The sequence below is a fragment of the Seriola lalandi genome, unplaced genomic scaffold (genome assembly GCF_002814215.2).
Source record: "Seriola lalandi dorsalis isolate HSWRI2012SDOR001 ecotype SW California unplaced genomic scaffold, Sedor1 jcf7180002054883, whole genome shotgun sequence".
Lineage (NCBI taxonomy): Eukaryota > Metazoa > Chordata > Actinopteri > Carangiformes > Carangidae > Seriola > Seriola lalandi.
The window spans coordinates 2,144,958-2,171,903 of NW_019525658.1; the positions used below are offsets into that span (position 1 = coordinate 2,144,958).

Genomic DNA, 26,946 nt, shown 5'->3' on the forward strand with positions numbered 1-26,946 from the left:
CATTTGGCTTTCAAATTACAGATTTTGCTGTTTTGTGCATTTTTGTACATTTTTGTACAGTTTTTTTTCACTTTGCGTCAACACATGAGGCCAACCATTTCATGCCATTCAACCTCCAGTTTAAGAATTCTTTCTGTTCAGCCATGTACAGCATTACTTCAGCAATTTCTTCCAATTCAATACATTTCAGATTGTTCAGATAATGAAATTAAGATTTAACATTGTAACATTTGTAAGGTTCTTCAGGTACTGACTTCAGCTCCTCCAACTCTTCAACTGTTACACTTTAGCTTTCAGTATTTTTTTTTATTTTTTTCAGCATTTTCAACAATTTAGCAATTTTTTCAACCATTTTAGGCAATTCAACTTTCAGCTTACAAGTTGTTTTTCAGCAGTTGATTCCTCCACTTCAGCATTGTTTTAGCAGTTGCTTCAGAAAACTCCTTCATCTCTCAGCATTCATATGCTTTTTCCACAGGAAATGCATTTTCTAGTCTTACTAATGAGTTACTACCATTTATAAAATGTTAACAAGCTAATTAATAAACTAGTTATAAACCATTCATAAATCCTTTAAAAGGGTAGTCTCATATGGCCATATCAATCTATAACTGGGTTCCTTCACCAGAAATGCCAAATTTTATTTCTGACAGGTTGAAACTTGTTATAGAGAGACTGTAATCTAATAGAATAGAATAGAATAGAATATTCTTACAATAATAACATGGGAATAAACTCTTCTCTTCTGAAACAGTTAACCACAGCAATGTCACTACTACACTAAATTAAAATGTACATTAAGCTACTACAAAACAAGCCGTTATTAAACTATATAGAAAGCATACAGGGAGTTAAACTACAGGGTGAATCTAGCACAACTAAAGGTAAAATATACTGTGTAAGATAGTCACCATGGATAGAAAGCCAGAAGCCTGCAGGTTGCTTTGGGGGAGTGAGTGAGGGAGGGCAGATCCTAAATCTTAGGTTGGCATAAAAGGAAGAGACATGATTGTCTATTTAAAGGCAAACTGAGCAGCATTCTGGCACTAATGACTTAGTGTAAACACAAGAAGAAGCATAATTATACGCCAGCACGTCACATGTAGCTGCAAGGCTTTGGAAAACAGCACTGATGACAATGATAACATCTGCACACAGCACAAATTTATTTAAAGCCCAACGGAAATCATATTTAGTCATTGATCAAACATTAAATGATTGTTAATATTTAATCATTAAAAGATCTTTGGAGAAACATCAGAAATGCTCCCTGTTCATCTGTGTCAAGCAGCAGGGCTGAGAAATGAAGCCAACACTGAAGCACCAAAAACTGCAGTTCCTCTTATGACCACCTGAGGCTGGCTCCAAGAGTGAGACTCCCATGGTAAAATGTCCAACTTTACAGCAGAAATAAACGTTATGTATCATTGAGGGTGAAGTCACTTTGTGTGACAGGTGGGTGAGCGTACGCTCGTCACAAACCGGTATGCACCAAAGTTTCAGCTCCATACACACAAAATTTCACTATTATTTTATTTATATATCAGTGGTAATTAGCAGGTATCAGTGTCTGCACTCATCATACCTGGCTTGTTAGCATAGCTCATAAACTACCTAATTTGCCAGCAAATTAATTAGCCTTGAGTTAACCTTCAAGCAAGATGCCCAGCCACGATGCTAAGAGAAGCATATGCTTGCCACAAATCAGCATTTATGGATTAGCTGGAACCTGTGTGTGATATCATGGAGACTACGTCCATCTTTACTTACAGTCTATGGTCTGTGTTTGATCGACAGCAGCTGGCAGGTTAAGCCCCGACAGGGGAATGAGAGATGAGGTGAACAAGCTTGCGCTGTAGCTGACAGGCCATGGGTGCACAATGTGTTGTCAGCAGTGTTAAAGATTATTCAGCACAACACCGTGACCTTGAGTGTGATATTGCTTTTATACAACAGTTCTAGGATCATTTATTTGGTTACGCCAACACAAATAGTTCAGCACCTGGACTGGTACTGGACTGCTGCTAAGCAACATTTTCCTGATCCGATGATGTCATATGAGCGCATCTGAAAGTGCACTGAAGTATCCAAACTTCTTTCCTTCCCTCCATCCTCTTCTGACGAATTTAAGTCAAATGTTATTTCTGAAAATATTTTCATCTTTGAAAAGTTTGTGATAATCTAAGATAGATAACTAAGTTACGGTGGTCAATAGAACACCTGTAAAGTGGAGTGATACATGTAGTTAAAAGTCCCAGTGCTATTGTCCTCTATATCAGCTCTCATGTAATGACTCTCGTCCAATCAAATTACTTCGTCTGAACTGTTGTATACTTGGCTCTATAGTCTGCAAACTGACGTTAGCAGCAGTGTTCAACGAAATGTTCAATAAGCTGAAGTGCAGGACGGATGAGACATGTTTGTGAACAACCATCAGCCCTTCTGCTAAAGCTCCTGATCGAACTTACAGTCTATGGTGCTTGTGTTGGTCGGTGTGAATGTCTGCCTGTGATAGAACACTGGCATTACTGCTTTATGCACATGTGGTTTAAAACAACATTTGATTGGCTGTGTCACTTCTCAGGTGGAGCCATCATGAAACAAAAATATAAAATTTACATTTTCTTTGTAAATTTTTTCTCAAAGGTGAACAGTAGCTGTGATGTGTATTCATGCTGTGGCAAACAACGATATAAATAATTTCAGTTGGACTTTAAACAGACGATGATCTCAGTAATACAGCCATGAGTTTAAAAACTTAGCAGACACCAAAACACTGGACTGAAGTTTACAACAATATGAAGAAGGATTACGCAAAGTTACACTCTCTTTTAATACATGTATTATAATACATCCATGTGCACTTATAGTTCAATGCTTTTAACTTTTAAACATTTAACTTTTAAACTCACAAAGCATTGAGCAACTAGTGCGTCCCAGTCAGCTTCATCACTTTTTTGTATCACCTGGAAACATTTCTGTTGCAATGTCTTTTAAATCAATATCAAATAAATAAATACAGCTATAAAATAAATCCTGGAAAGAATAAATGAGGTAATAAATGTACAAATGTGTAAATGTCCATATTTATTTATATCCAGAGACCTTTATTTCCAAATGTCACATTTATTTCCCAGCTCTTATATTTCCTTCTATTATATTCAAATGAGGGGGTGTGGTTTGTTATCCAAAGCAACAACCCCAGAACAGAACTGTATCACACACTGAACAAGGTCATCGAAAGTTATATAGTGATACTGTGATATTGCTTTTGGTCTGAATCTGTGAGATATCCAAGCCCCCTCATTTGAATAAAAGAGCAGGAAATAAATGTGACATTTGAAAATAAAAGTCCCCTAAAATAATTTTTTTTTTTTTTAAACAAAAAGCAAATCATTTTTTCACTTATTCAACTATATAGCTATTTATTTATTGACTCACCTATATACTCATATTCAAATTCATGTATATATTGTATGTATTACCCAATGTATTTATTTCAGGATTTATTTCACAGCTGTATTTATTTATTGAATTATTTATTTAATATTGATTTAGATGGTAGTCCATAACTTACAGCATGTTTGTGCATTAAGTTGTGTTGTGAGTATTTGCAGCCTGTGTTGTCAAATTGTTGAAGATGTTTTCTGAATTAGTTTGTGTTTTTGTCTGTTGCATGTGGTTTCTTAAGATGCAGTGTGTTGAGCTCTCCATTGAAAAACCGACATCATAAAGCTCTGGTAGCTCTGAGTCACTGGAGCTACTTACACCTGATGGTCCGCAGGTCTGAGTCACTGTAGCTGCCACATGTTGTTTTAATAGTGGTCTGATACTCCGGGCCAATCAGCTGGCCAGACCACAAGGAATTCTTCCAGACTTAGAAAATCTAAATGTGTCTATAGGTGACAGTGCTCCCAGCTGTTTAATGAAGTCACAACAAATGAATTTGTGGCTCTGAGCCATGTGATTTACACCAGGTTGAAATATACAAGCATTTTCCTCTAAAGGACCCCTGCTGTACTGGCACAGCGGTCTCATAAAAATGAATTAGTTATGAGGCACTGTCCAGTGGAACATGGACTGGTCCAAAACGTCTATTTTGACATCTGTGTTAAAATGTCAACTTTGAATGTCTTATGGAGTTTAAATTTGGGTGCTAGCACCACAAGGCGACAAGACCACTCTATTACATTCCTCCCCTTTAAGCTTTCTAACCATTATTTCTTTACAAAGCAAAAATAAATCTACTGCCCCTGAGTAAATTCTTGAAACACCATGAAATAGTGAACTTCAAATATATCTTAGCACTGCACATTTCACAGCCTATATCTTAACAAACTGCATTTTAGATTGTCAATTTTAAAGATTCAGTCTCTGTGGTAGTAACCAAAGCCTTTTACAGCATTTTACAGGTGCACTCTTGTTTTCTGTGGGTGATACCTGTGCTGGTGTCACCTCGACAGCCTGGCCGAGATACTGGTGAATGAACCCAGAACAGCACAGTCCACTGTTACTGATGGAACAGTCTCTGCAGCTGGTGGAACCAACTTAACCGATGGTCTCCCAACCCTTTTCTCGCCATGGTAACACGTGGTCAATATGCACTGTACGCTGTGTCTGTCCTTCCAGTATAAGGTACGTGACAGTTCCCAGTCTCTTAAGAACTGTTGCCTGAATCCATTTCTCCACTCCTCCCCTGATATTTCGGATTGCGGACAGTCTCTCCTTCCAGAGAAAAGCGAACAAATGAGACCCCATGGTCATGATGGTGTTTCTGTGCAGCTTGTTTTTCCTCAACCCATCTGGCAAGGTCAGGCTTGAGCAAACTGAAGCGAGTTCAGATCTGGCATTTCAAGAATAACTCAGCTGGTTTCCGACCAGTCACAGTGTGGGCTGTACTGCGGTACATGAATAGGAAAGTTGCCAGTCGGAGGCTGAATGGCACAGAAACCTTAGCCTCTGCTTCAAGCACATCTTTCACCAGAGCCCATTTTAGGATTTGAACGGACCTCTCTGTCGCTCCATTTGATGCAGGGTGGTATACAGGTAAAGTACTGCGTTTGACTTCATTTTGTCTCGAGGAACTGAGTAAACTCCCTGGACACCAATTGCAGCCCATTATCTGATACTAGCTCCTCCGGGAGTCCATATGAAGAACAGGCCCCGCAGAACTTCGATGGTGTTGTGAGATGAGAGATGGGAAAGACTTCTAACCCCTTTGAATGGCTATCAATGACCTTCAAAAAGTTCTGCTTATCCTTCTCAGCTAATACTGGGGGTATAATGACTCTTTGGCCCCAGAGAACGCAGCCTTGTTCTGCTGATAACTCCTATCTGCGTATGAAGTAAGGCCTCAATGCTTCATCCTGTGCATAACTGGGCCATCTATTCATGGTGTAGCTCCACACCTTACTCAGTACAGGATCCTTTAAATTGGCTTTCTCAATGTCTTTTGCACACACTGGAAGTTCCTCACATGTGTTTTCCACTGAGGCTCGGGGAAGGCGTGACAATGCATCAGCGTTGGCATGATGAGCTGATTTCCGGTATTCAATGTCAACTGCTGATTTTGGCCCCAGTATAGCCAAAAGTGGCTTGTGATCTGTAAGGTGTGTTAATTTTCTCCTATATAGATATTTGTGGAATTTATTAACTCCAAAGTGGCAAGTGCCTCCTTTTCAATTTGGGCATACTTCCTTTCAGCCTCGGGTAGTGTCCTTGATGCAAAAGCCACAAGTTGTTCCCCACCATTATCCATGACATGTGAAATCACAGCACCCACTCCATAAGGTGATGCATCACATGCAATCTTCAGTGGAAGGCCTGTATTACAGTGTTCTAGCACCTTGTTCTGCTGCAACAGTTTTTTAGCATCTTCAAATGTCTTATTGCATTCAGTAGTCCAAACCCACTTACCATCTTTTCTTAGCAGATTATTTTCCAGGAAGTGGATGTAGTAGTTTCGAAGGCCTAAGAAGGACTTGTTGGCGTGCATTTATTATTGCAGACATTTTTTCTTCAGTGGGGTGTAGGCCATCCTTGTCAATGCTATGTCCCAGATACTCCATACTGCTCCGGAGAAAAGGACATTTAGAGAGTTTGACTCTGACTCCATGTTTCTCCAGACGTGTGAGCATCTCGTCCAGCCTTTTCAAATGCTCCTCCTTTGAGTAAGCAGTGATGAGGATATCATCCAAAACACGTCACATTGTCCAGCCCTTGAAGAATCTGGTCCATAACAGACTGAAAATTTGCAGGAGTACTGGAAACACCATAACTGAGGCAATGATACTTGTACAGCCCTTGTGTGTGTTAATAGTCAAATATTTCTCTGCTATTTCTGCTGGTAGGCATGAGATATGTCAAGTTCACTGAATGATGTTCTTCCTGCTAAAGTAGCAAACAAATCTTCAGTATTAGGTAGAAGGTATGTCTCCTCTTCAACACACTGACGTTAGCACTCTGTGAACTTTAGCCAATTTCGACCAATCAAAGCAGGTCTACTTCTCTAAACAATGACCAGCAGCAGAGTGACTTGCTGTGCCCCATGCTGTACTGGTACGATTTCAGCTTTAACGTGGGAGCTGATTTTAACGGAAACGAGTGAGATTTGTCTGGTAATATTCTTCAGATACCACTGACACTGCTGACCATGTATCCAGTTGCATAGTTGTGCTCTTGCCCCCAAGTGCAACATCAACTGTGTATGCTTTTTCCCAGCTTGAGGTAGAGTACACTGCATACGCTCCAAAAGCTCAGCATTTTTTTTCATCTCCTCTGGATGTGTTTCTCTCAGTTTCCACATACTGCGTTTGTGAAGTCACTTTTCTCTTCCTGCAAGCATGAGCACTGTGTCCAATTTTGGAACAAACATGACACATTTCATTCTTAAATCTGCAGTCTCTTGCCAGGTGCTTCCTGCCACAATGATAGCATGTTTGCTGCAGCTTTTCCGATGCTAACTGTTAGCCTGACACATGCCTGGTTCCTTTACAAAAACTAGTTTTCGTCTGCACATGACTGATGTACTGTCCTTTACACAGTCCTTTTACGTAGTTGAATTCTTTACAATTCTCGTTGCCATTTGTGGACCATTAGCAGAGCTGGAGTGGAGCAGGAAGCAGAGCGAGGAGCGCAACTGAACCACTCACATATACTTTTTACAATTGGATACTTGAAACAGATTTCACTCAAACCTTCTCAAATTCGCCGCTCATGATGTTGAATTGTCTACGCTTGTCTTTCACAGTTTCAGTGATTTATTCAGGAGTTTTAACTAATTCTTGTTCCCCCCTCCACACAAATGGGCTGTGCGAAATACTGATTCACAGTTGCATATAAGATACATGATAGCCCAAAGAAAGCCCACATTTTTACAATGTAAGCATACATACAACCCAACATATATGAAACACAGCCCTTCTGTCAAAAAGGGGATGGGTGTGTTGACGCCAACCAATAGCATTGAAAAATTGACGGTCCAAATACCTGAAGATCTTCAAAATTGGTGTGTTAAAACGTCAAAATAGATATTTTGGACCAGTGCTTTCCATATTGTCCTGCAAAAAACGGTTGCAAACTTAAACACACAAAGGACCACATCCTAGTTCTACTAAAAAAGATCAAATGTAAAGTGATGAGGTTAATAAATAACAGTAGCATCCACACTGATGCTGGATGAACTATGACTCTAGTTCAATGTCTTACCTGAAACTGGTTTCTTGACTTCTAAGGACAGTGTCATAGGAAGGTTACGCATCAGCTCACAGATTTCCTGGTAGCTGGAGGAGCACACCAGCTTTTCTCCGATTTTCACAATCTCATCTCCAGGACACAGCTTGGCTGAAGATCCCTGGAAATACAATTAAACACAAGAGATAAAATTAAACTTTTCACTGAGCAACAGACTCTCTCAAACTGAAGTCTCCCTTCAGTGATACTGGACTGGACGATGAGGATGAAACCAATCAGACGTACCCTCTCTGCTGCGCAGCCAGGCTTTAACCCAGTGATGACCACTTTCAGAGGGGAGGACATGATCTCCAGGTCAAGACCAAAAGACTCGTTGTCATTTCTCCTGAGGGTCACAGTGTCGATGGCACAAACACCCACAAGCTCGCGGGTGTCTCCTTTCTTACAGTGGGGCTCTGGCCCACCGACAGTCCTGGGGGTTCTTCCACACTGTGTGGGCTGGGATGGAGGCTGGGATGGAGCGGGCTCATCCACTCTGGACCTCTGCTGTTGAAGGTTTGGAGCTTCAATGCTCATCATACTTTTGACCCGCGTCACTGCTTTATGCTCCAACTTGGGGGAGCGCTTTGACTCCAGCTGTGCATCATCTGGATTTGTGCAATTCTCACTGATGATAGTCAAATGGCTCGACACAGAGTCCATGCTGCTTACCAAACCTGCTTTGTGGTCCAAAGGGCAGCAGATGGGCATGAAGGGTGACTCAGAACCATCTGCCTCAGACTTCCTGGTAACACCATCCTCACATTCTGACAAACTACCACAGAGTTGTGCTGTCACATTGCTGCTCCCACACCTCTGTAAATCCCCGTCATCGTCATTGTCTCCGTCTACGTCTAACAATGATGCAGCAGAAGTAGCAGTTACAACTGCTGGAACAGTTTTGGGGATTTGTGCATCACTGAGATCTAGAGAGTCAGGTTTTGTTGGTGTATGGAAGTGCCCAGTGTTTCTATTGTTGTCTGACTCTTCATCATCGCTGAGCTCATCCTCAAAGCACATCACCCGGTGCTGACGCAGAAGCGGGCTCCGCACTGAGGCAGGGCTGGAGACGGCAATGGGCTGGCAAACTGCCTCTGCATGTTGATGAAGGGGGGCGGGGGTCTTCTCCTCTGATGTGTTGTACACAGGGTCACTGTCCACTTCTGTTAGGGAGAGAGTGAAAGCTGAGGAGAAGATGCAGGTAAAGTGGTGACAACAGTTAACAGGTAAACAAATGATCAGTCATTTGTCACAGCCAAATACAAACAGACAAAGATGATGTGGTGTCATGAATGTGGGTCAATGCTCCTACATGCTGTGTGATTTCAGGCTGTCCCATACAAATGTTAACATGATGAAATCTTTGGTCATTAATCTAGAATAGCGTCCCTAAATCACTTGAAAGTGTCCCTTGATTAAGAAACACGTCCACTAGTGTCTGACTCTGGAGACCGAAAACCAGGTCTATGTAGGGTCTCACTACATTCAAGATTGTGGAGACCACATGTTCTGTTGTTCAACAGACAAAAAAAACTCACTTTCCCACAATTCCTCACTGGACGACCCTCCCATAGGGACCTTGCTTACTGGACAGTGTGTGACATGTGGCCCCCCCAGGGTGTCACCAAATAAAACCGGATCCCCTTCTTTATTGTCTCTCTTCTCTCCTTGGTTTGCTCAGGAGCAGAAGCTCCTCTCTTCCCTCTCGGCTCTTCAAGGAGCAACAAGTCTCCCAGGTCAGCCGTGCTACCTGAGACAACAGTTCCCTTGGAGGCCTGCCCCCAGCAGAATGCATTACTCTTTTCCTCAACAGCAGCAACCTGCTTAGTATTAACTGGTAGTGAACCGAGTTTTCTCCAGAATCAGCAGAGTAAGCAAGGGGGCAGTTAACTCTGTGAGAAGAACAAAGAAGAAAACCAGAGGCCTCCTCTGCAACACCAAGGCTACACAGCCAGACAGGACTTCACTCCTCTAGTAAGCAGCACAAGCCCACTGGACTTTAGAACAACACTGGAAATGACCTCTTTTTTTGTTCCAAAGACTGAGTAACGTTAACTGACTGGGCCTAACCTAAACTAGCACAGCACAGCACAGCTAAACTGTAGAACTCTTAACCTTTGTCAGTGTACATGTGCATGTTAGTTAATGTTTTGTTGTTGCAATATTCCCCTCTGAGAATCGATTCCTTAATGCGGTGGAGGGGTTTGTCTGTCCTGGTGACCCTTGTCTGGGGACGTAGCCCCTGATAGGGTCTCCCAAGGCAAATTGGTCACAGGGGAGGGGCCAGACTAAGAGCAATTCATAAAACCCAGAGTGAAGATGCCATATGGGAGTTTTGGTACCTTGCTCGTGAATAGGGAAACTGGGGGAACCCTCCTGGAGCCAGACCTGAAAAGGGAACTCGCCAGTGAGCGTCTGGTGGCCGGGCCTTCAGCCCGAAAAGGCTACATGGAGCCTCTGCGGACCCACCAGCCACGGGGATGGATTTCAGGGTTGGCTGCGATGCTTCGGCATTTGCGGAAACAAAAACTCAGGTGTGTGAGGAATTTGGGGAGGCTATGGAGGAGGACTTGTGGTTGGCCTTAAGGAAGTTCTGACAAATCGTTTGGTGGAGGGGAAGCAAGGCTTGAACCAGGCTGTGTTCAGTTGGAGAGGAGAACTGCTGAGTCGGACTGGAGATGTTGTTGGGCGTTGGAAAGAATACTCTGAATCTGAAGACTCGGGTGAAGTCTCATCAATAACCCTGGCAGAGGTCACTGAGGTAGTCAAGAAGCTCTTTGGTGGCAAGGCGCAAGGTGTGGATGAGATATGCCCCCTTTGATGCTGAAGACTCTGGACATTGGAGGGTTGTCTTGGCTGATACGCCTATTCAATGTCGCATGGATGTCGGGGACAGTACCTGTGGAGTGGCAAACAGGGGTGGTGGTTCCCAGTTTTAAAAAAGGGGACCGAAGGGAAGCTCCAATTATTGGGAAATCGCACTGCTCCTGGGCTCTGACCAATTGTGGATCCTCAGATTCAGGAGGAGCAATGCAGATTCTGTCATGGCAGTGGAACAGTGGACCAGCTCTTTCCCTTTATGAGAGTACTGAGGGGGACATGGGAGTTTGACCAGCCAGTCTATATGTGTTTGTGGACTTGGACAGGCTGGCTGGGGGACAAAGTCATAGGCCTGTGGGGGGTACTACATGGTATGGTGTATAGGGTACCCTGTATAACCAAAGTGAGAGCTGTGTATGCATTCTCGGCACAAAGTCAAACACAAAGCTCTCGATTCACCAGTTGATCTTCGTTCCAACCCTCACCTACGGTCAACGAAAAAGATCGCAGATGCAAGTGGCTGAAAGTGGTTTTCTCCGTAGGGTGGCTGGGCTCAGCCTTGAAGATAGGGTGAGGAGCTTGGATATCCAGAGGGAGCTCAGAGTCACTTCTCCTTCACGTCGAAAGGAAGCAGCTGATGTGGTTCGAGCATCTGATAAGGTGGTTTTCCAGGCATGTCCACCTGGGAGGTAGACCCAGAACTTGCCAGAGGGATTACGTATACCATCTGGCCTGGGAAAGCCTCGGGATCCCCCTGGAGGATCTGGAAAGCATTCTTCGGAGAGAGGGATGTCTGGAACCTCCTGCTTAGCCTGTTGCCACCATGACCCGAACCAGAATAAGCGGAAGATAATGTATGGATGGAATGGATGGATATTGTAATGTTTGCTTAGTTTGTGCTTAGTCATAGAGTTAATTTGGTACTTGTATGTTCAGACACATACCTGTGGCTTATCTCAGTTATAGGGCCTGCATGCAGCTAACATTCACCCTCTAACCTGTCACCTTTAGACTACATGAACTAGGCTAACAAAGAAACTCACACCGTCCCTCCCCACAAACCATGTGGTTTCAGCGGCCATTATGAGTAGTTTCTTTGTTTACTGCAATCTTGTTGTAGTCTCTTCCCTTTTAAGATCGTGTGGTCACAGAGACCATTTTAAATCAGCCATTTTTCCTTTTTCCTTTGTCTGTGTCCCCACACTAGCGCACACATGCACACAAAAACTGTTAAAGGTAGGTTTAATGCCCACGGAAGCCCTGAAAGGCAAGGCAACATTTTTTTCTGGGTAGAAAGACAAAAACAAATTAGAAAAATGACCCCACACCTGCCTCTCAGCGGGTATTAGGCCACATAGACCAAAGAAAAAAGAAATCTAAAAGTCAGAATATTACGAGAATAAAGTATAGGTAATACGATTTCTGGGAAACAATACCCCACATTCCTGCAATAAATTCCTGTGGTAATTTTTGTGTTCCTGTGATACTTGTATTGACCTGAATATAAGACAATATATTAAGGGAAAGAAACTTTTTGGTACATTTCCACATATCCCAGGTACTTAATCACATAAAACACCAAAGGAAAATATCACAGGAGCACAAAAATTACCACAGGAATTATTAGGAATTATTATTCTTATTAAATATTAAGGTCACATTGTGGCATGTGGTATTTAAATGGTTGAACATTTACCTCGTGGCTGTGATGCGTTGTCGTCCATGGAGGTGCGGCAGCTCTGCTGGTGCGGAGCCTCATCACCGCTCAATCCAATGAGCATGGTGTCAGACAAGAAGGAGTGGCTGGAGACGTCCTGGGAGAAGTACTGAGATAACTCAGCCTCTGAGCTCAGGGAGCCCTGCTTCAGGGCAGAGATAACAGTAGATCAGGTCAAAGGAAAGGAGGATGAGAACCACAACCTCATGCTTTTGAAATACAGAGGATGATAAGGTGAAGGGAAACCCAATATTAAGTGACTTAGTCAGGTGATGTTCCACCATGTGTCTCTAGAACAGCTTCATTTTGCTTCATTTCACTGATCAACAGCTGTTTTTGGTGACACAGCAAGAAAGATAGAACTGCCCCAGCAAAAGGCAGAGAAGAAGAAAAAGACAGTTTGCCAACGAATGTAGACGTGGGTGTAAAAATGTACATGTTTTATTGGAGGAAATACTTCAAACATATTTGTTAGGCCTGAAGGACACACAGTGTGTGTATTGATGAGAAATACTCGATTTTAAGGACTTTTATACTCTAGTCTTATCGACTACTCAAAGTGCTTTACACCCATTCACACACAACCAAGGACACTTCAGAAATGCAGACTGGAAGAGCCAGGAATTGAACCAACACCCACCCCATCTCCTGAGCCATTAATGTTTATTCTTAACATTAAATTTCCATTCTTTTCTCCCCTTTTTAAGGAGAGATATTTTGGACCATAAATGTCTATGCTAAGCTGTTTGACTTTTAAAGACGTTAAATGATAAGGAGCAGGTAAAAATACAAATATAGTAAGTTCAAGTAAATGACTTCAACAATACCTCATATAACAATAACTATGTTTTTCTCAGTTTTTGATTTTGAACTAAAATAAGAAAACAAGAGATTTTAGAGTGTTTTTAGAACAGATATGGACTGAACAGCAGATTAATACAGATACAGTTACAGTTACAGAATAATTAACTAAAACTCAGCAATGTGTCTGTATGAACCCAACAATGATCATGAATGTGAATGAAGTCTTACTCTACTGGCAGGCTCCAGGAATCTCTTCATGGTCCAGCTGAGAGCAGGGGAGCCATCTCCCTGCTGCTCCTTGATCGATGGGTTGGGGCTCTTACAGGTCAGACCTGCACATTACAACCACGGCAGTTAGACCCAGAGAGGCCAGACACACAGAGCATATAAAAACATTTTAATTTGGCATCTGAGCCTTTAACAGTAAAGTTAACCTGTAAAACAAGAGGACAGGCAAATGAAAACATAGGTAAATATTTCAGACCTTGGGAGTGAGATGAGTGTCTGTTCCTGTTCATTTTTTCCCTGTGTGTGGATCGAGCTATGATGTGATCCATCTCCTGCTCTGACACCTGAGGAAACACATGGAGATACAGCAGATTTATCATTGGTGTGACTCAGTAGGATGTAAACACCCACTAATAGAACCTGTTTGCACTAGAAACTCCAACTCAGTGATGAGGCACTCGGCTGGCTAGCGGTGGAAATATAATCAGTCAGTCAGGGATATTCCAGATCATAGGCCTGCCCCGCTGTTGCAGATCAGCCAAAAAGAAAAAGCACCCCTGTATCTCCTCATGAAAACTAATGACGCTGCTTTGTATTTAGTATTGTCAGGTCTCTGCTGCCCTCTGCTGGACATCAGTGAAATGCTACAGATCTCATCATGTACCTTTCGCTGTTGTGATTTGATCTGAATGTGGCATTTAAAATCCTCTACAGAAAAGTTCTGTTTACCATTTCATTAAACCTACTTTATGTTTAAAGGCTTTTAAAGAAAGTTTTGTCTTGGAATCTGTGTTACTGTAAATTTTGAGGCAAACTTCTAATTTTTACTGCAAATATATCAGCTCCAAATACTGGTTAATAAATAATTGTTCAATGGCGCACTGAATATAAACCAGGATAAAGATGACTCAAGATTAAAGAGGAGATTTACATCAGAACTAGATATACAGTATGTTACATATGTTCAAAGAGAATGGATCAGTCTGTAGAAAACAAACAGATGTCTTCTTACCTTGGGGTTAGGGTGCCTGCTTATAATGAGACTGACTGGTCCAGGTCCACATTCACTGAGGATGGCGTAGGCCTCGCTGAGAGCAGCATGACGAAGACTGACCGAGTCCACCTCCAGGATCTGGTCTCCACGACTGCAAGGAGACGAACAGATGTCAGCACAACACTGTTTGCATCAGTGAGGCTACGTATTAATTTCACTAGCGCCCATTAGTTTCCAGGTCAAAGATAACCCTGAGGTTTTCACCTGAGCCTGCTGTCCATCTTGGCCACAGATCCCAGAGCCAAGCTGTGGATGTAGATACCAGGAGCAGAGTTCTCCAGGGTCAGACAGCAGACCCCAATCCCCAGACCAACACCAGGCTCTGGAAAAGTCAACATTCACTGTCAGAGTCTTTGAAAACGAGGTTATTATCACTGCAGACGTAAAGTACTGTATGACAAGTGGCACAGAAGATGTGATTTATGAGGCAACAAAAGCAGGTGAGGATACACTACATAAAAGTATGAGGACACTCTGTCCACATCAGTATATTTCAGATCTGGGTGTTTTCTGTGTTTTTTGGTTTAGGTCCTGCAGCTCCAACGAAGGGTTTTCTGTGTCAAGTCAGCTCACCTTTATTAAGAGTGACCTCCATGATGATGCAGTCTTTAGGACCAGGACCGGGGCCCCTGCGGCCATCAGCCTCTTCAAACCCAGAGGGGACAGGAGTTCCCCCACTGGTATTGGAGTTGGGTGAGCTGGAGCGACTGAGGAGGGTGGGGGTGGGACAGGGTGTCAGGCTTGGACTACGAAGGCGAGTCCGAATGGTCAGCGTCACCACACCTTTCTTCAGTTGCTGTGGGAGAAATAAAAGTGAGTGTCACACAGTTGACGTTGTACATGACGTAGCAGGAACAGGATTTAAGTGTCTTTAATAACACTGTCAGTCAGAATCCAGTAAACGTGCAGACCACCTTGAAGGTCTGGATGGCCTGCTGGTGTGTAAGTCCCTGGAGAGACTCTCCATTCACCTCCAGAACCTCGTCTCCTGCAGGGGGAGACACACAGTCAGACTGAGGTGGATCTTCAGTGTGAGTGTACGCGACTGTTTTACAACCTGAACTCTCTCGGCTCAGTGACGCAGAGTCAAAACATGTAGTTACCCTCTTTCAGTCGTCCGTCAGCTGCTGCAGCTCCGTGAGGGAAAATGGTTTTGACAAAAATCCCCATCTGACCGCGAGCTGAGTCCTGCCCACCAACAATACTGAATCCTAGACCCTGTGGAGGTAGACCTCATGTCAGAGGGGCCCAGCAGACACACGTATGGAAGCTGAGAAAGGCCATACTACTTATATTTTTTTATCCTGTTATCTAATAACAGGATAACAGAGTTTTGTTCTCTCTAGATAACAGAATATTTATCTCAAGATAACAGAATAATTAATGATTAATTCATTAATATCTCGTTATCTCTATTATTATGTTTTCCATGGTGACCATGTTTGACAACTTAAACTACAAACTTATAGTTTGTACTTAACTTTTATACACACCTCAGCTTTTTCATGTTTTTGGTTTAGTGTGATGTTTTTACTTTTACTTTGAAAATCACAAGGTATAAAAACAATATTGATGACAGAGAAATCTCACTGGAATATTATATATAAGATATATAATAAATTTAAGACACATTAGACATTAGAATTCAAGTGTGTTAATCCCACTATAAAGTACTACACCTACCAGATATAGAAATGGATTATAGATATATTACAGATAAGTAGGGCTCTCGACTTTTCCATATTTTATTTGCCTACTTAATCATGAATTGTATTTAACATAATCAATAAAGATTTTCATGTTTAGGCTTGTTATTAAGGTTGGAATTTGTTGAATTTGCCACTTCTTTAAATAAGATACTAAGACGGTATCAGGAGAACATATTCTCGGTTATCTTTTTCCTTCCTCTCTCTCTCTCTCTCCTCATACTTCCTGTCCCACTCTAATGTCCACGATCTAATGAATCTTAAAAATGATTCTTATCAAGAGTTTTGTACATGTTTCACTGAGTGTGTATTTGAAAATCTGAACCTTGTTTTAGCAGAAGCTCAACTGCTGTATTAGATAAATATGTGATGGAAAACTCAAACACACATTCAAATCAAACTGTGATTGAACTCACACACACACACGCACACACACACACACACATCGGACTCAGAGCACAGTCTGGGCTTAATACATGCTCACATGTCAAAGGACTGCACTCACCTTGCCCTGGCCTTTCATCAGCACTATACTGGAGATAATAGATGGCTGTGCCAGTCGCCATGGAGACTCCACTTGAATGGTGCTCAGGGAGCGGGCTGATTTCTTAATGATCTGATATTCCTAAAAGGGAGATGAATATAAAAAGCAGGAAACTGTCACATGTAACTTATAAAAACATCATTGTTGTTTATATTGTGATGAATTCTCATTTATTCTAATGGAACATCTGCATAACTCCCATAGACTGAAGGTAATATCTGTGTTCTCTTGTTGTGTTGTAGATTCTGATGGAAAATCACCAAACTGACTGAACTCAGCTCTGTGGGGTTTGTTGTAGAGACGTCACCCAAGCTGTGACTCTGAATGTTTGATTAACCTCTCATCAACACAGCAATTAGAGCAGCTCTCCTCAGCACTGTTGTCATGACAGTCAGGTCAGAGTGACCAAGCTTTGATCTGCTGCTTCTATCTTTGTGTGTGTGTGTGTGTGTGTGTGTGTGTGTGTGTGTGTATGTGTGGAGGATGATACATAAGTACATATGCTGTTGTGGTTATTTGTGTGTATGTATATGCATCTGTGTGTGATTTGTACAACTCAGCCATGCACTCATGTGTGCACACGTGTGACTCCTAACACACAGGCATGCACATCTGCATGTACGTCTATGTGCATATCGTGTACACACACATGCTGGACTTTTTAACTGTAACCATTATGGTTGTTTTATCTGTTCACATCATTTATCTAACTTTGTTTTTAATTCTTGTGTGTACGTATGATTTTCCATCAGGCAGTTACTATAATAAATATTAGCTGACACATGAAATGCCAACTTTGCTAAAAAGAAACTTGTAACAGAGCCTATGATGATTCCTGGTATCTTGACATCTCCTTCATAAAGAAGCAGTATACCCAGTTATAACTGACTAGTGGGGATGTGCAGGTTGACCTCTGACCTCTGTGTCAGCAGGTTCAGGTCAATTTATACTAGAAAATATCAGGTTCAGGTGGGTCAGGACAAAAAGTAACAACGCAGCATTAATTGAGGCGTTTACTGACCTGCCTCACTCCAGCAGTATCTAGTTGTTGAGGTAGAGAGTGTTTACGTCGGCCCGGCGGAGGCTTCTCCGCCGCCTCACCGCTCACTCCGTTCTCCACAAACAGCTCGTCATCCTCACCCACTGACTCCAGACGGCTGCTCCCCCCTGATCCAGCAAGCAAGCCAGGTTTATTTGTAAAGCACTTTTCCCAGATGCTAGTCACAAAGTGCTTCACAATCAAATTTAATAAAAACAAATGACAGAATACAATTACATTAAATAAAAAAACAAAACAGAATGCCAGATAAAATAAACAAGAGAAACACATGTAGGACATTGGTTAAAAGCATAAAATACCACGTGTTACCTAAAAGCCTGTTTAGTTGCTTTTTAAAAGAGTCCACAGAGTCCAGGGATCTCAGATTTGGTGGGAGACTATACCAGAGCTTGGGAGCTGTTGACTGGAAGGTACAGTCACCCCGGGTTTTAAAGCGTGAGCGTGGTATGCTTGCTTAAAGTGATCACTAAAATTTAAAAATGGATTTGAAAATGAATGGGAAGCCGGTGCAGAGAGGTTAGGTTCTGTGTGATTTTGTTAAAAGCCTGGCAGCAGCATTCTGGACAGTTTGCAGGCGCTGTAGGGAAGATGTGGACCCATAGGTAAAAAGGGAATTACAATAATCTAAATGCGAGGAGATAAAAGCATGTATTAACATCTCCATTTCATTTTATAACAGCACAGGTCTGAGTTTGCCAATATTTCTTGAGTGGGAAAAACATGACCTAGTTAGTGTTGTAATGTGTGAATTCAAACTCGTGGACTGGTCAAAAATAATGCCAAAATTGGGTTGAGAGGAGGAGGACAGGTCACGAGCTTCTGCTTGATTGCTGATTGGAGGTTGAGCAGGTTGAACAGCCTGTGCAATTCCAGTAGCTGGATAAGTTGCTTTTCAACCACCAATGCAGTTTGGAAATAGGCCGGTCATTTTCTGGCGAGGAGGGATCCAGGTTTGATTTCTTTAACAAAGATTGAACAATGGCATGTTTAAATAACTGTGGACATATCCTGATAAAAAAAAAAAAAAGAAGTTCAGTGGAAAAGGGTGTAAAATTTGACATTATTAACATTTACCACCTTCTCTATAAAACATTTAAGAAAGGTATTTCAGTCACTGTTTGAGAAGATCGGCAAGTTCAGGGTGCTGGGAGAGACGATGTGGTTTATGGTGTCAAACAGAACTTTCGGATTTCTCTTATTGGAGGATATATGATTTGAAAAGTAAGCAGCTCTCTCAGATTTCACTAGGTCACTGAAAGTGCAAGAGTCCTCTAGGATGTAGCCTGTCAACTTCAAGTTTTGTGGCTTTCCACAAGCGCTCAGTCCTTCTGCATTTTTGTCTAAAACATTAATCCATGGTTGTGGATTTTTTTTCGACACATAGAAAAACATTTCAATATCAATGCCATGAGTAAAAACAAGGTCCTGTGTGCGTGTAGAGCCTGATACGTGTCGCTTAAAATTGTGGGAGTCAGTGAGGTTAAGAAAGGCAGAGGGAGCATTACATGTGGGGTCATCAATGTGAATATTAAAATCTCCAAGCACTAGGACCTTGTCCAACATTATTATAGCTGAGGACAGAGATGAGCAGGACAGTTTGATGAGCGAGGAGGAAGAACAGTGTGGGAGCTCTGCTTGTACTGACTGGGGCACCACTACAGAGGTAGAGCCCCATGTCACCTCTGATTCACTGAGAGTCCTGAATCTCCCTCATCTAGTGTAATAATATAATGTGTAAAGGTTGCCAGTCAGGAATAGATGTGCTGTTTCCACCTGTCTCTGAGAAGCACCGACCTTGGGACCGGCTGCAGAGCTTCGTGGGCGGAGGGTTGCCAGAGGATCCTTTGGGTGCCTCCGTCTGACTCTGTTCTTCTAGTTTGTCCAGGTTCGTCAACTGCAGGGTGAAAAAAAAAAAGAAACACTTTCAGTTCATCTCTTCCAAAACAGCTTTGGACTCATTTTTATTTTTTTTATTTTCTCGTCTCTTCCACAACACGCGGGAACTACAACTCAAACAGCTGATCTGCGGTGTAATACAGCGTGCACTGTAGGTGTGCTTACGTGTAGGAATACTACACTAATATAGTTCAACACGTGAGGAAATGTAGAGCCAAAGTAAAGGGTTGTTTGACGCAAAGTGGTGAAGATATTCAAAACAAAACAAACACTTCAACTGATATAGTTTTTTTTGTTCTGTGGGTGTTTCTCAATGGCTGAAACAGGTTTCTCAGCTGAGCACGTCCACAGCAGCTCAGCAGTCAGCTTCTGTACCGGGGCTCCTGCTGCTGCTCCGACCCAGACCGGCCCACAGCAAATAATCCAACTATCGTTTTAACTAGAGACGTTCTGATACCTGAACTCGTGTATCGGCCAATACTGAGGACTGATCCGATACCACTGCATTAAAAAAAAACCTTTAACTGCTGACGCTGTATGAATGTGATATGATTGCTTAAACCCTTTGTAAAACATGAACAGATACATGAAGGCTACAGAGTCTTTCTTTTATTATCTAATCTGACTGTCAATCATAAAACAAGACTAGGTAAAATCTAGAATATGTCTGGGCCGCCTTCGGTCAAATCCTGATTTTATAACTGAGATGTCATCTGACAAAATCACCAAACACATACATTGAAAACTGAGCTGTGATTTCAGCTGTATTTACTGTAAAATGATCACTCAGAGAGAAAGACAGAATATCTTTTTCTTTTTTTAAGTGACTTTTTCAGGCTTTTGCCTTCATTACAGTCAGAGAGAGAGAGAGAGAGAGAGAGAGAGAGAGAGAGGATGACATGCAGCAAAGGGCCACAGGCTGGACTCAAACCTGGGCCACCACAGGAAGAACTAAGCCCAAAAGGCACACGTTCCTCTGCCTCCTTTAGTAATAATGGTACATGTAGCCAGGAAACGGCTCGGTAGACTGCACGTAACAAGAGGTGTAGCCCTGAGCCCCCGGTCGGCATCCATACACAGTCCAGTCATGAACCATGTTTAAACCCAGTGTGGTTGAAAAAAAGAGACAATGAGCTAAGTTGGCAACAGCAGCTGTAAACACCCCACTAATAGAGCCCGTTTGATCCAGACTCAGTGACGAGGCACTCTGCTGACCACTGGTGGAAATATGATCAGTCAGTCAGTCAGTCAGTCAGTCAGTCAGTCAGTCAGTCAGTCAGTCAGTGACATTTCAGATTATATTGCAGCGCTGTTGCGGTCCAGCCAAAAATGAATTAAAATAACACTTCCTACACATGAGCCACCCCTCCAACTTAAAGCCTTCCATGCTGTACATGTTGCCTTGTTGCTGGTGGGACTCTCCAGGGTTATCATTTTGCTAACAGCTAATCTCACACCATTTACCAGAAATCAGTTCTTCTTCACTGCTCTTAAACAGCTGCCAGTGGCTGTACAGCACAACTTCCTGTTTAGGCCACTGTTTTAGAGCAGAGAAGAAGAATTGATTTCTGGCATACCTGCGGTTTTGTCTGATTACATGGACGCACGCATGCACGCACGCGCACACACACACACACACACGCATGCGCACGCACGCACGCACGCACGCACGCACGCAGGCACGCACACACGCACGCACTAACAAGCAGATACATAAACATGCTACTACATCTCAGCTGTGTGTACCAGCAAGGGGTTGTGCAGACTGGTGCTGCTGTTGGACGTCTGGGCCGAGCGAGGGAGGGTGGCATGAGAGAGGGGACGAGGGGAGGGGGACGAGGAGCCGCAGGTGCTGACCAGGTCCGGCAGACTGTTGGATGGGAAGCGCTCGAAACCCACATCTGACTCCTCCTGTTGGGACAGACAGGAAGTTAACCTAGTGTGTGTGTGTGTGTGTGTGTGTGTGTGTGTGTGTGTCTGTGTGTGTGCACTCACCCTGCTGGCCACCACCAGCTGGACCAGGCCGCTGGTGGAGCGGAGGATGGCGACAGCGTCCTGGTGGGTGAGGCCCACCAGAGACTGACCATTGATCATCAGCAGCTCGTCACCAGCATGAAGACGACCGTCCCTGAAACACACACATTCAGACAGACACACTTACACACACTGTACCATACACACACTCATCATACCCATCACTGGCAATATCTACTTAGACAAAACACCAGATTTTTTTTCTTAAATTCTCACACAATAAAGTGATAAATAATAAAGAGCAACGGACATCTATATAAACTGGTGGAATCGTTTTGCTGTTTGAGTCTTTCCATGTTTCCCCTCTGGTTTTAAAACAGAGTTTAACTAATAAACGCACAGAGACTTTATCACGCTAAATGATACATAATAACTATTTCAGCTTCATTTGAACTGAACAGAGATTCGTTAATCCGACAGTGATGAAGCTTTTACTCTCTTCTTCATCACCGCAGCTCAGAACAACATGAGGAGACTCTGAGTCCACAACTGGAAATAAAAACTAAACCTCTGATGTCTTTGATTAGAACAATGATCCACACACTGTTGAATATTTACTTAAAAATGATTTCAGTCAGACTGACTCATCAGACATCAACTACTTCTCTTTTCTTTCATTACATTACAACATTAACTGTTTTCTTTTCTGCAGCACATGAACAGTTTGTTCATCATCAGACAAAAGAGAAAAATACTAAGTAAGAAACTTAATGAAATGCACTTATTTGCAATATATCCTTAGTCTGACCTTAATAATTAGAAATTATTTCTAGCGTTTTTTTAATATTGTTTACATTCCACCTTGTTGAGTATCATTTATGGATGTCACTATAAGTGAATTTACCGGCATTTCTTCTCATATCATAGTAAGAACTTAAAGTAGATACAGTAGATACAGTTGATAGAGTCAGTGTAGTGTGACAGCTGCTTCTGTCAGTTACAAACATGTAGCTGTAGTGAACACAGCAGGTGGATGTGTATATCAGGACTTTATAATGACCAACTGTACCTGTGAATGGCGCCCCCCTCCTCTATATGAGCTATGATGATGCCATGAGGTGAGCGCTTGGAGCCCCGCCCCCCTGTTATCTGGATGCCCAGGCCCTCCTCACCCTTCACCATGTGCATCTTCCAGATGTGGCTGCCCTCTCTGAACTGCAAGAGAGCATGCACACACACACGCACACACACACACACACACACACACACACACACACACACACACACACACACACACACACACACACACACGCACACATACATGAAACAATACATCACACAGAATGGCATGAAGCTGTGAAAAACAAATCAAAAAACAGACGTTTGGGAAACTAAGAATAGTTTACGAGTCTGATCCTTGGATGCTTTTTTTATGTCACTGTGTTATTCAAGAGGCTTTGATCAGTGTTTCTCAGGCAATTTTGTTTCAACATTAGTTCAGGCACAAACAAACTGACACATGGCTGAGACTCCCTCTCTGAAATTATGGCTGAGGCTTTGGCTCTTTAATGTATCTTCTTTTATTTCATTTCACATTGAATGTGCTGAAGCTCAGAGGTTGTTCAGGATTTCTCCTAATCCAGCCCTTTTGGACTTTGCACTGCTGCACATGCATGAACCAAAACAGCAGGTGTGGATAGAGATGCTCTAAGAGTCAATGCACCAGGACCAGCCATGTTGAGCTGGCAGTTTAAAATATAGCCCTCTGTCCTGTTTGACCTCTGACCCCACTGCTCACAGCTTCAGCCATTTTGAGGACTAGTAGACGTAGCAGGATAACAGAGGTCGTCTCCACGTCAGCCGCAGACATTTACCATCCTGCTGATGTGCTGGGATGATACACCAGCTGTCTTTCTCAATCCTCTAACCCACATGTTAAACACCAGTTGTTCCAGGGCGGCGATCCTGTTGATCCTCTCAAACATCTGTACGCTGATCTGTCGTCTACTCAAACAGGTTGTTTAGGTCATTTACATCCTCACCATCCACTGAGCTGTACTGTACTGTACGTCCTGCAGCCTCCACACCGCATGACCAAAACTAATATACAGCAGTCATGTCCACTAATGTGTGTGTGTCAGGAGAGTGTTAACATGCCGGTAAGTCATCCCAGCGGGCAACTGCAGAACTGCAGCAAATGTGCAGAGCTGAGGCCTGATGAAAAACCCACATGTGAAATTCAATATTTCACATCTGAATCCACATTTCACATTTGTTTTTCCACACGTGTTTATTAAAATTCACATGTGAAAATGACATGTTTTTAACTTAACATGTCAATACAAACTTTGTATGTGAAAGTGATAGTGACATGAAGCAAAACACCCTGAACCTAAGTTTCACATATGGAGTCCACATGTTTATCTTAAAATTCACGTGGTACAAAAACCTGATTTTAGCTTTATATATGAATCCCAATTTTACATGGGAAAAAGATAATGTAACGTGTGAGGTGAAAAGTCCCATGTTATGTTGTGATTTCACATGTAGATCTAAGTTTCATGTTAAGTATGGCTTCACATGGGAATTTATACCAACACCATGGAAATGTTCCAAAACTACATGTTTCGCATGTGCAATCACATGTGTTCCACACATTTCACATGTGATTTTAAGATGTTTCTCATGTTAAATTTCACCTGTGCAAAAATCACATGCACATGTGCCCACATGTGAAATTCATGTGGTTTTTCTGTAAGGGCAGTTCACTGGGTCACGTCCCCCCCATGGGCATTTTCTATTTGTATTAGGGGCAATGTCTTCTGGTTTCCAGTTCTTAAAGGGATAGTTCAGGTTGTTTGGTTTGGGGTTGTGGCAGATCTATGTGTTGCTGTGCACGGGGACATGAGGAAAAAGGTGTTTTAGAGACTTTTAAAAACGCCCACCGAAACGATCCAATATCCTTTTAAATGTAGCTTCATGTAGAATATTTTCAGCGGTTTCATCCTGTCATCTTGTTGGAGTTATTTATATCCCCTCAAAGAGCAGATGCAGATATTAGCTCCGCTGTCTGACAGGCAGGAGGATCTGGATTCAGTCCCAGAGAGGAGACTCTGACCAGTGCTCCAGCAGTCTGAGACTGTGTGAAGGTGGGACCTGTTTGTCAGAGGGAGCGGGGGCTGTCAGAGGGGCATGGTCAGCTAGAGCGAACCCGTTATAAGGTGATCTGTTGGCATCAAAGGGGCATGGTTAGTTGATGTCACAAGGGGCGTCTATTGTTTTGAGGTGAGGGGTTGAATTCTAGTCCCCCTTTCCCCAGGTCTGAATTGGTTGTGGAATAGTGTCCGTGAACCCTGCTGTGGCTATCAAGATGAGCTTCTCTCCGGAGGTCGGCATTAAGACTGATCTGTGTGTGTGTGTGTGTGTGTGTGTGTGTGTGTGTATGTGTGAAGGAGGATGAAGGGATGGAAGACAAACAAGGCAGTTGTTCTGGAAATGAAAACATGTAGCAAGAGTTATAGTTATTGAGATCTGAACCTTAGATAATTGGTGGTCCATGATCAGAGAGGAGAGGAGGTTGTGTGGCCATGTCCTTCATGTTTACAGTCAATCTGTAATATTGTTGTGCTGATTGTCGACACTGTGAATCTGAGCACTGTCCATCTACACAGATCTACTTCCTGTCTGTCTCTCCTGGAGGAGGGACTCCTGTTCTGCTGCTCTTCCTGAGGTTTCCTCAGTTTTTCCCTTGATAAAGAATTTTTTTCCTCTCTAAAGGACCAGAGGCGCATCGCTAGGAGAGGCTAACCAGGGAAATGGTTGGGGCCCCAAAGGGGAAAAGGGGGCCCCTGTGGGCCCTCATATTGTCACATTTTGCAATGACAACTATAAACCCACTAAAGACTCTATAGAGTGCACTGCTGCTGCCCTAAAACCCCTTTAAGTAGGGCCCCTCACGATGTGTGCTGTAAGTAGCGTGTACCGATGTACAGTAAATCAGATCCCTGTCCGTCAACGTGTGTCTTACCTGGCTCAAAGGTTCACTGCTGAAAGAATCCATCTTGCTGTCTAACAGCTGACTGTGACACCTTGCCAGCAGGGTGCCTGCACTGTGCAGACGCTGGGGGACTGTCCTCGCCTGGAGAAAGGTGTCTGGACTTTCCTCTGTGGGTGTATGTGAGGACAGGATGTAGCCTGGGTCCTCCCCTGGACTAACCTCAGTCTCAGTGGGACCAGAGGAGCTGTAGCCATTGTAGCAGCTCTGGAGCTCAGAGTCAGTACTGTCCCTGGTGTCCCGGTTAAAGGACGACCGTGATATCACACCAAACTTGCGTGTGCGTTTGCAGTTTTCTGATCGGTCAGAGGGGTCAGAAGAGGCTCCGCCCTGCTGCTGCTCCTCACAGCCCTCACTGCCGACAGGGACGCCGCCGTTTACATCACAGGGAGGGAGGGGAGCCTTTCGCTTGACTCGCCGCAGCATGATCAGGTAGATACAGCCTCCATTCCAGCACTGGTCGGCCAGGTAACTGTGAACAAGCATTGAAAGGATAATGATGTCATTACATACATGTTCAAATATCATAAAGAGAAATACAGTCCATGTCCACGGGTCAACACTTCCTCACATTTCCATCTCGATGAGTGGAGCAAATCACACAGGATGGAGATCAGTCCCTGAGTGCATCATCTATAACCTTGATGAGAGAGGCTGTATTTTCTTTAGACACAAAGGACTTCTATCCCACACCTGGCACAAAGTCACACAAAGCGCAACACAAGTGTCTTTGCTAGTTTCAGACGAACATAGCTGTCAATTTCCCACGTCGTTTGAACAGCAGATGTATCTGTGCAACAGGGTCCAGTCTCTCTTTTTCAACATGACAGTTACAGGCTCTCCGTTGTGTTGAAGTTGGTGATGAACTAACTGACAGTTGACTGGTTGACTCTAACGAGGAGACTCAGACAGCTCCGATGCTAATTTCTGACTTTTTTTATTGCTTACAAGCACTTCAGGATCTGCTCTCAACAAACTATTCAGTCTAAAAGAAAACCATAATCAAAGACACTTAAAATACTGATGAGTGAACTGTAAATTAATAAATAATTTTGGCAACAGCCTAACTCTAATCAGGTTCAAAAATGTCTAGTATAAGTTATATAAAGACATTACATTAATATTTACAGATCTTCATTTAACAGTCACACATTCATCGGGGGAACACAAGCCCGGTCTGACTTGTTCCCCCAGTAATGAACGTTTTCTCTCTCTTTTCATTCCGTTCACAAGTCATTTCCTGAAGTTAACTTTCTTTTCATCTACAGTCTGTTACTGTGTGTAGTTATTTAAATGTAAATATAGATCATAAGTTATTAAACCATTTGTTTAACAGCATTAAAAAGTCCTCTTTGGGG

At 42.9% G+C, this 26,946-nt stretch overlaps 1 protein-coding gene across 3 annotated transcripts in view; it reads right to left on the reverse strand.

Moving 5' to 3' along the window:
- The window catches only part of pdzd2 (PDZ domain containing 2), a 67,770-nt gene that overhangs the window by 13,559 nt on the left and 27,265 nt on the right, over positions 1 to 26,946 (reverse strand). Inside the window, exons 4-20 of one of the 3 annotated variants that reach the window (XM_087171601.1) lie at positions 25,562 to 26,060; positions 22,604 to 22,749; positions 21,556 to 21,688; positions 21,307 to 21,471; positions 19,438 to 19,558; positions 17,626 to 17,771; positions 16,566 to 16,685; positions 15,458 to 15,572; positions 15,269 to 15,342; positions 14,928 to 15,150; positions 14,559 to 14,676; positions 14,313 to 14,445; positions 13,557 to 13,644; positions 13,301 to 13,404; positions 12,248 to 12,410; positions 7,978 to 8,894; positions 7,708 to 7,852 (exon numbers count right to left, since the gene is read on the reverse strand). In XM_087171601.1, the coding sequence (XP_087027727.1) occupies positions 7,708 to 7,852; positions 7,978 to 8,894; positions 12,248 to 12,410; positions 13,301 to 13,404; positions 13,557 to 13,644; positions 14,313 to 14,445; positions 14,559 to 14,676; positions 14,928 to 15,150; positions 15,269 to 15,342; positions 15,458 to 15,572; positions 16,566 to 16,685; positions 17,626 to 17,771; positions 19,438 to 19,558; positions 21,307 to 21,471; positions 21,556 to 21,688; positions 22,604 to 22,749; positions 25,562 to 26,060 (3,410 nt within the window). Of the gene's footprint in view, positions 1 to 7,707; positions 7,853 to 7,977; positions 8,895 to 12,247; positions 12,414 to 13,300; positions 13,405 to 13,556; positions 13,645 to 14,312; positions 14,446 to 14,558; positions 14,677 to 14,927; positions 15,151 to 15,268; positions 15,343 to 15,457; positions 15,573 to 16,565; positions 16,686 to 17,625; positions 17,772 to 19,437; positions 19,559 to 21,306; positions 21,472 to 21,555; positions 21,689 to 22,603; positions 22,750 to 25,561; positions 26,061 to 26,946 lie in introns of all 3 variants that reach the window. The other 2 variants (XM_087171600.1, XM_023397628.2) reach the window with 2 other exon arrangements.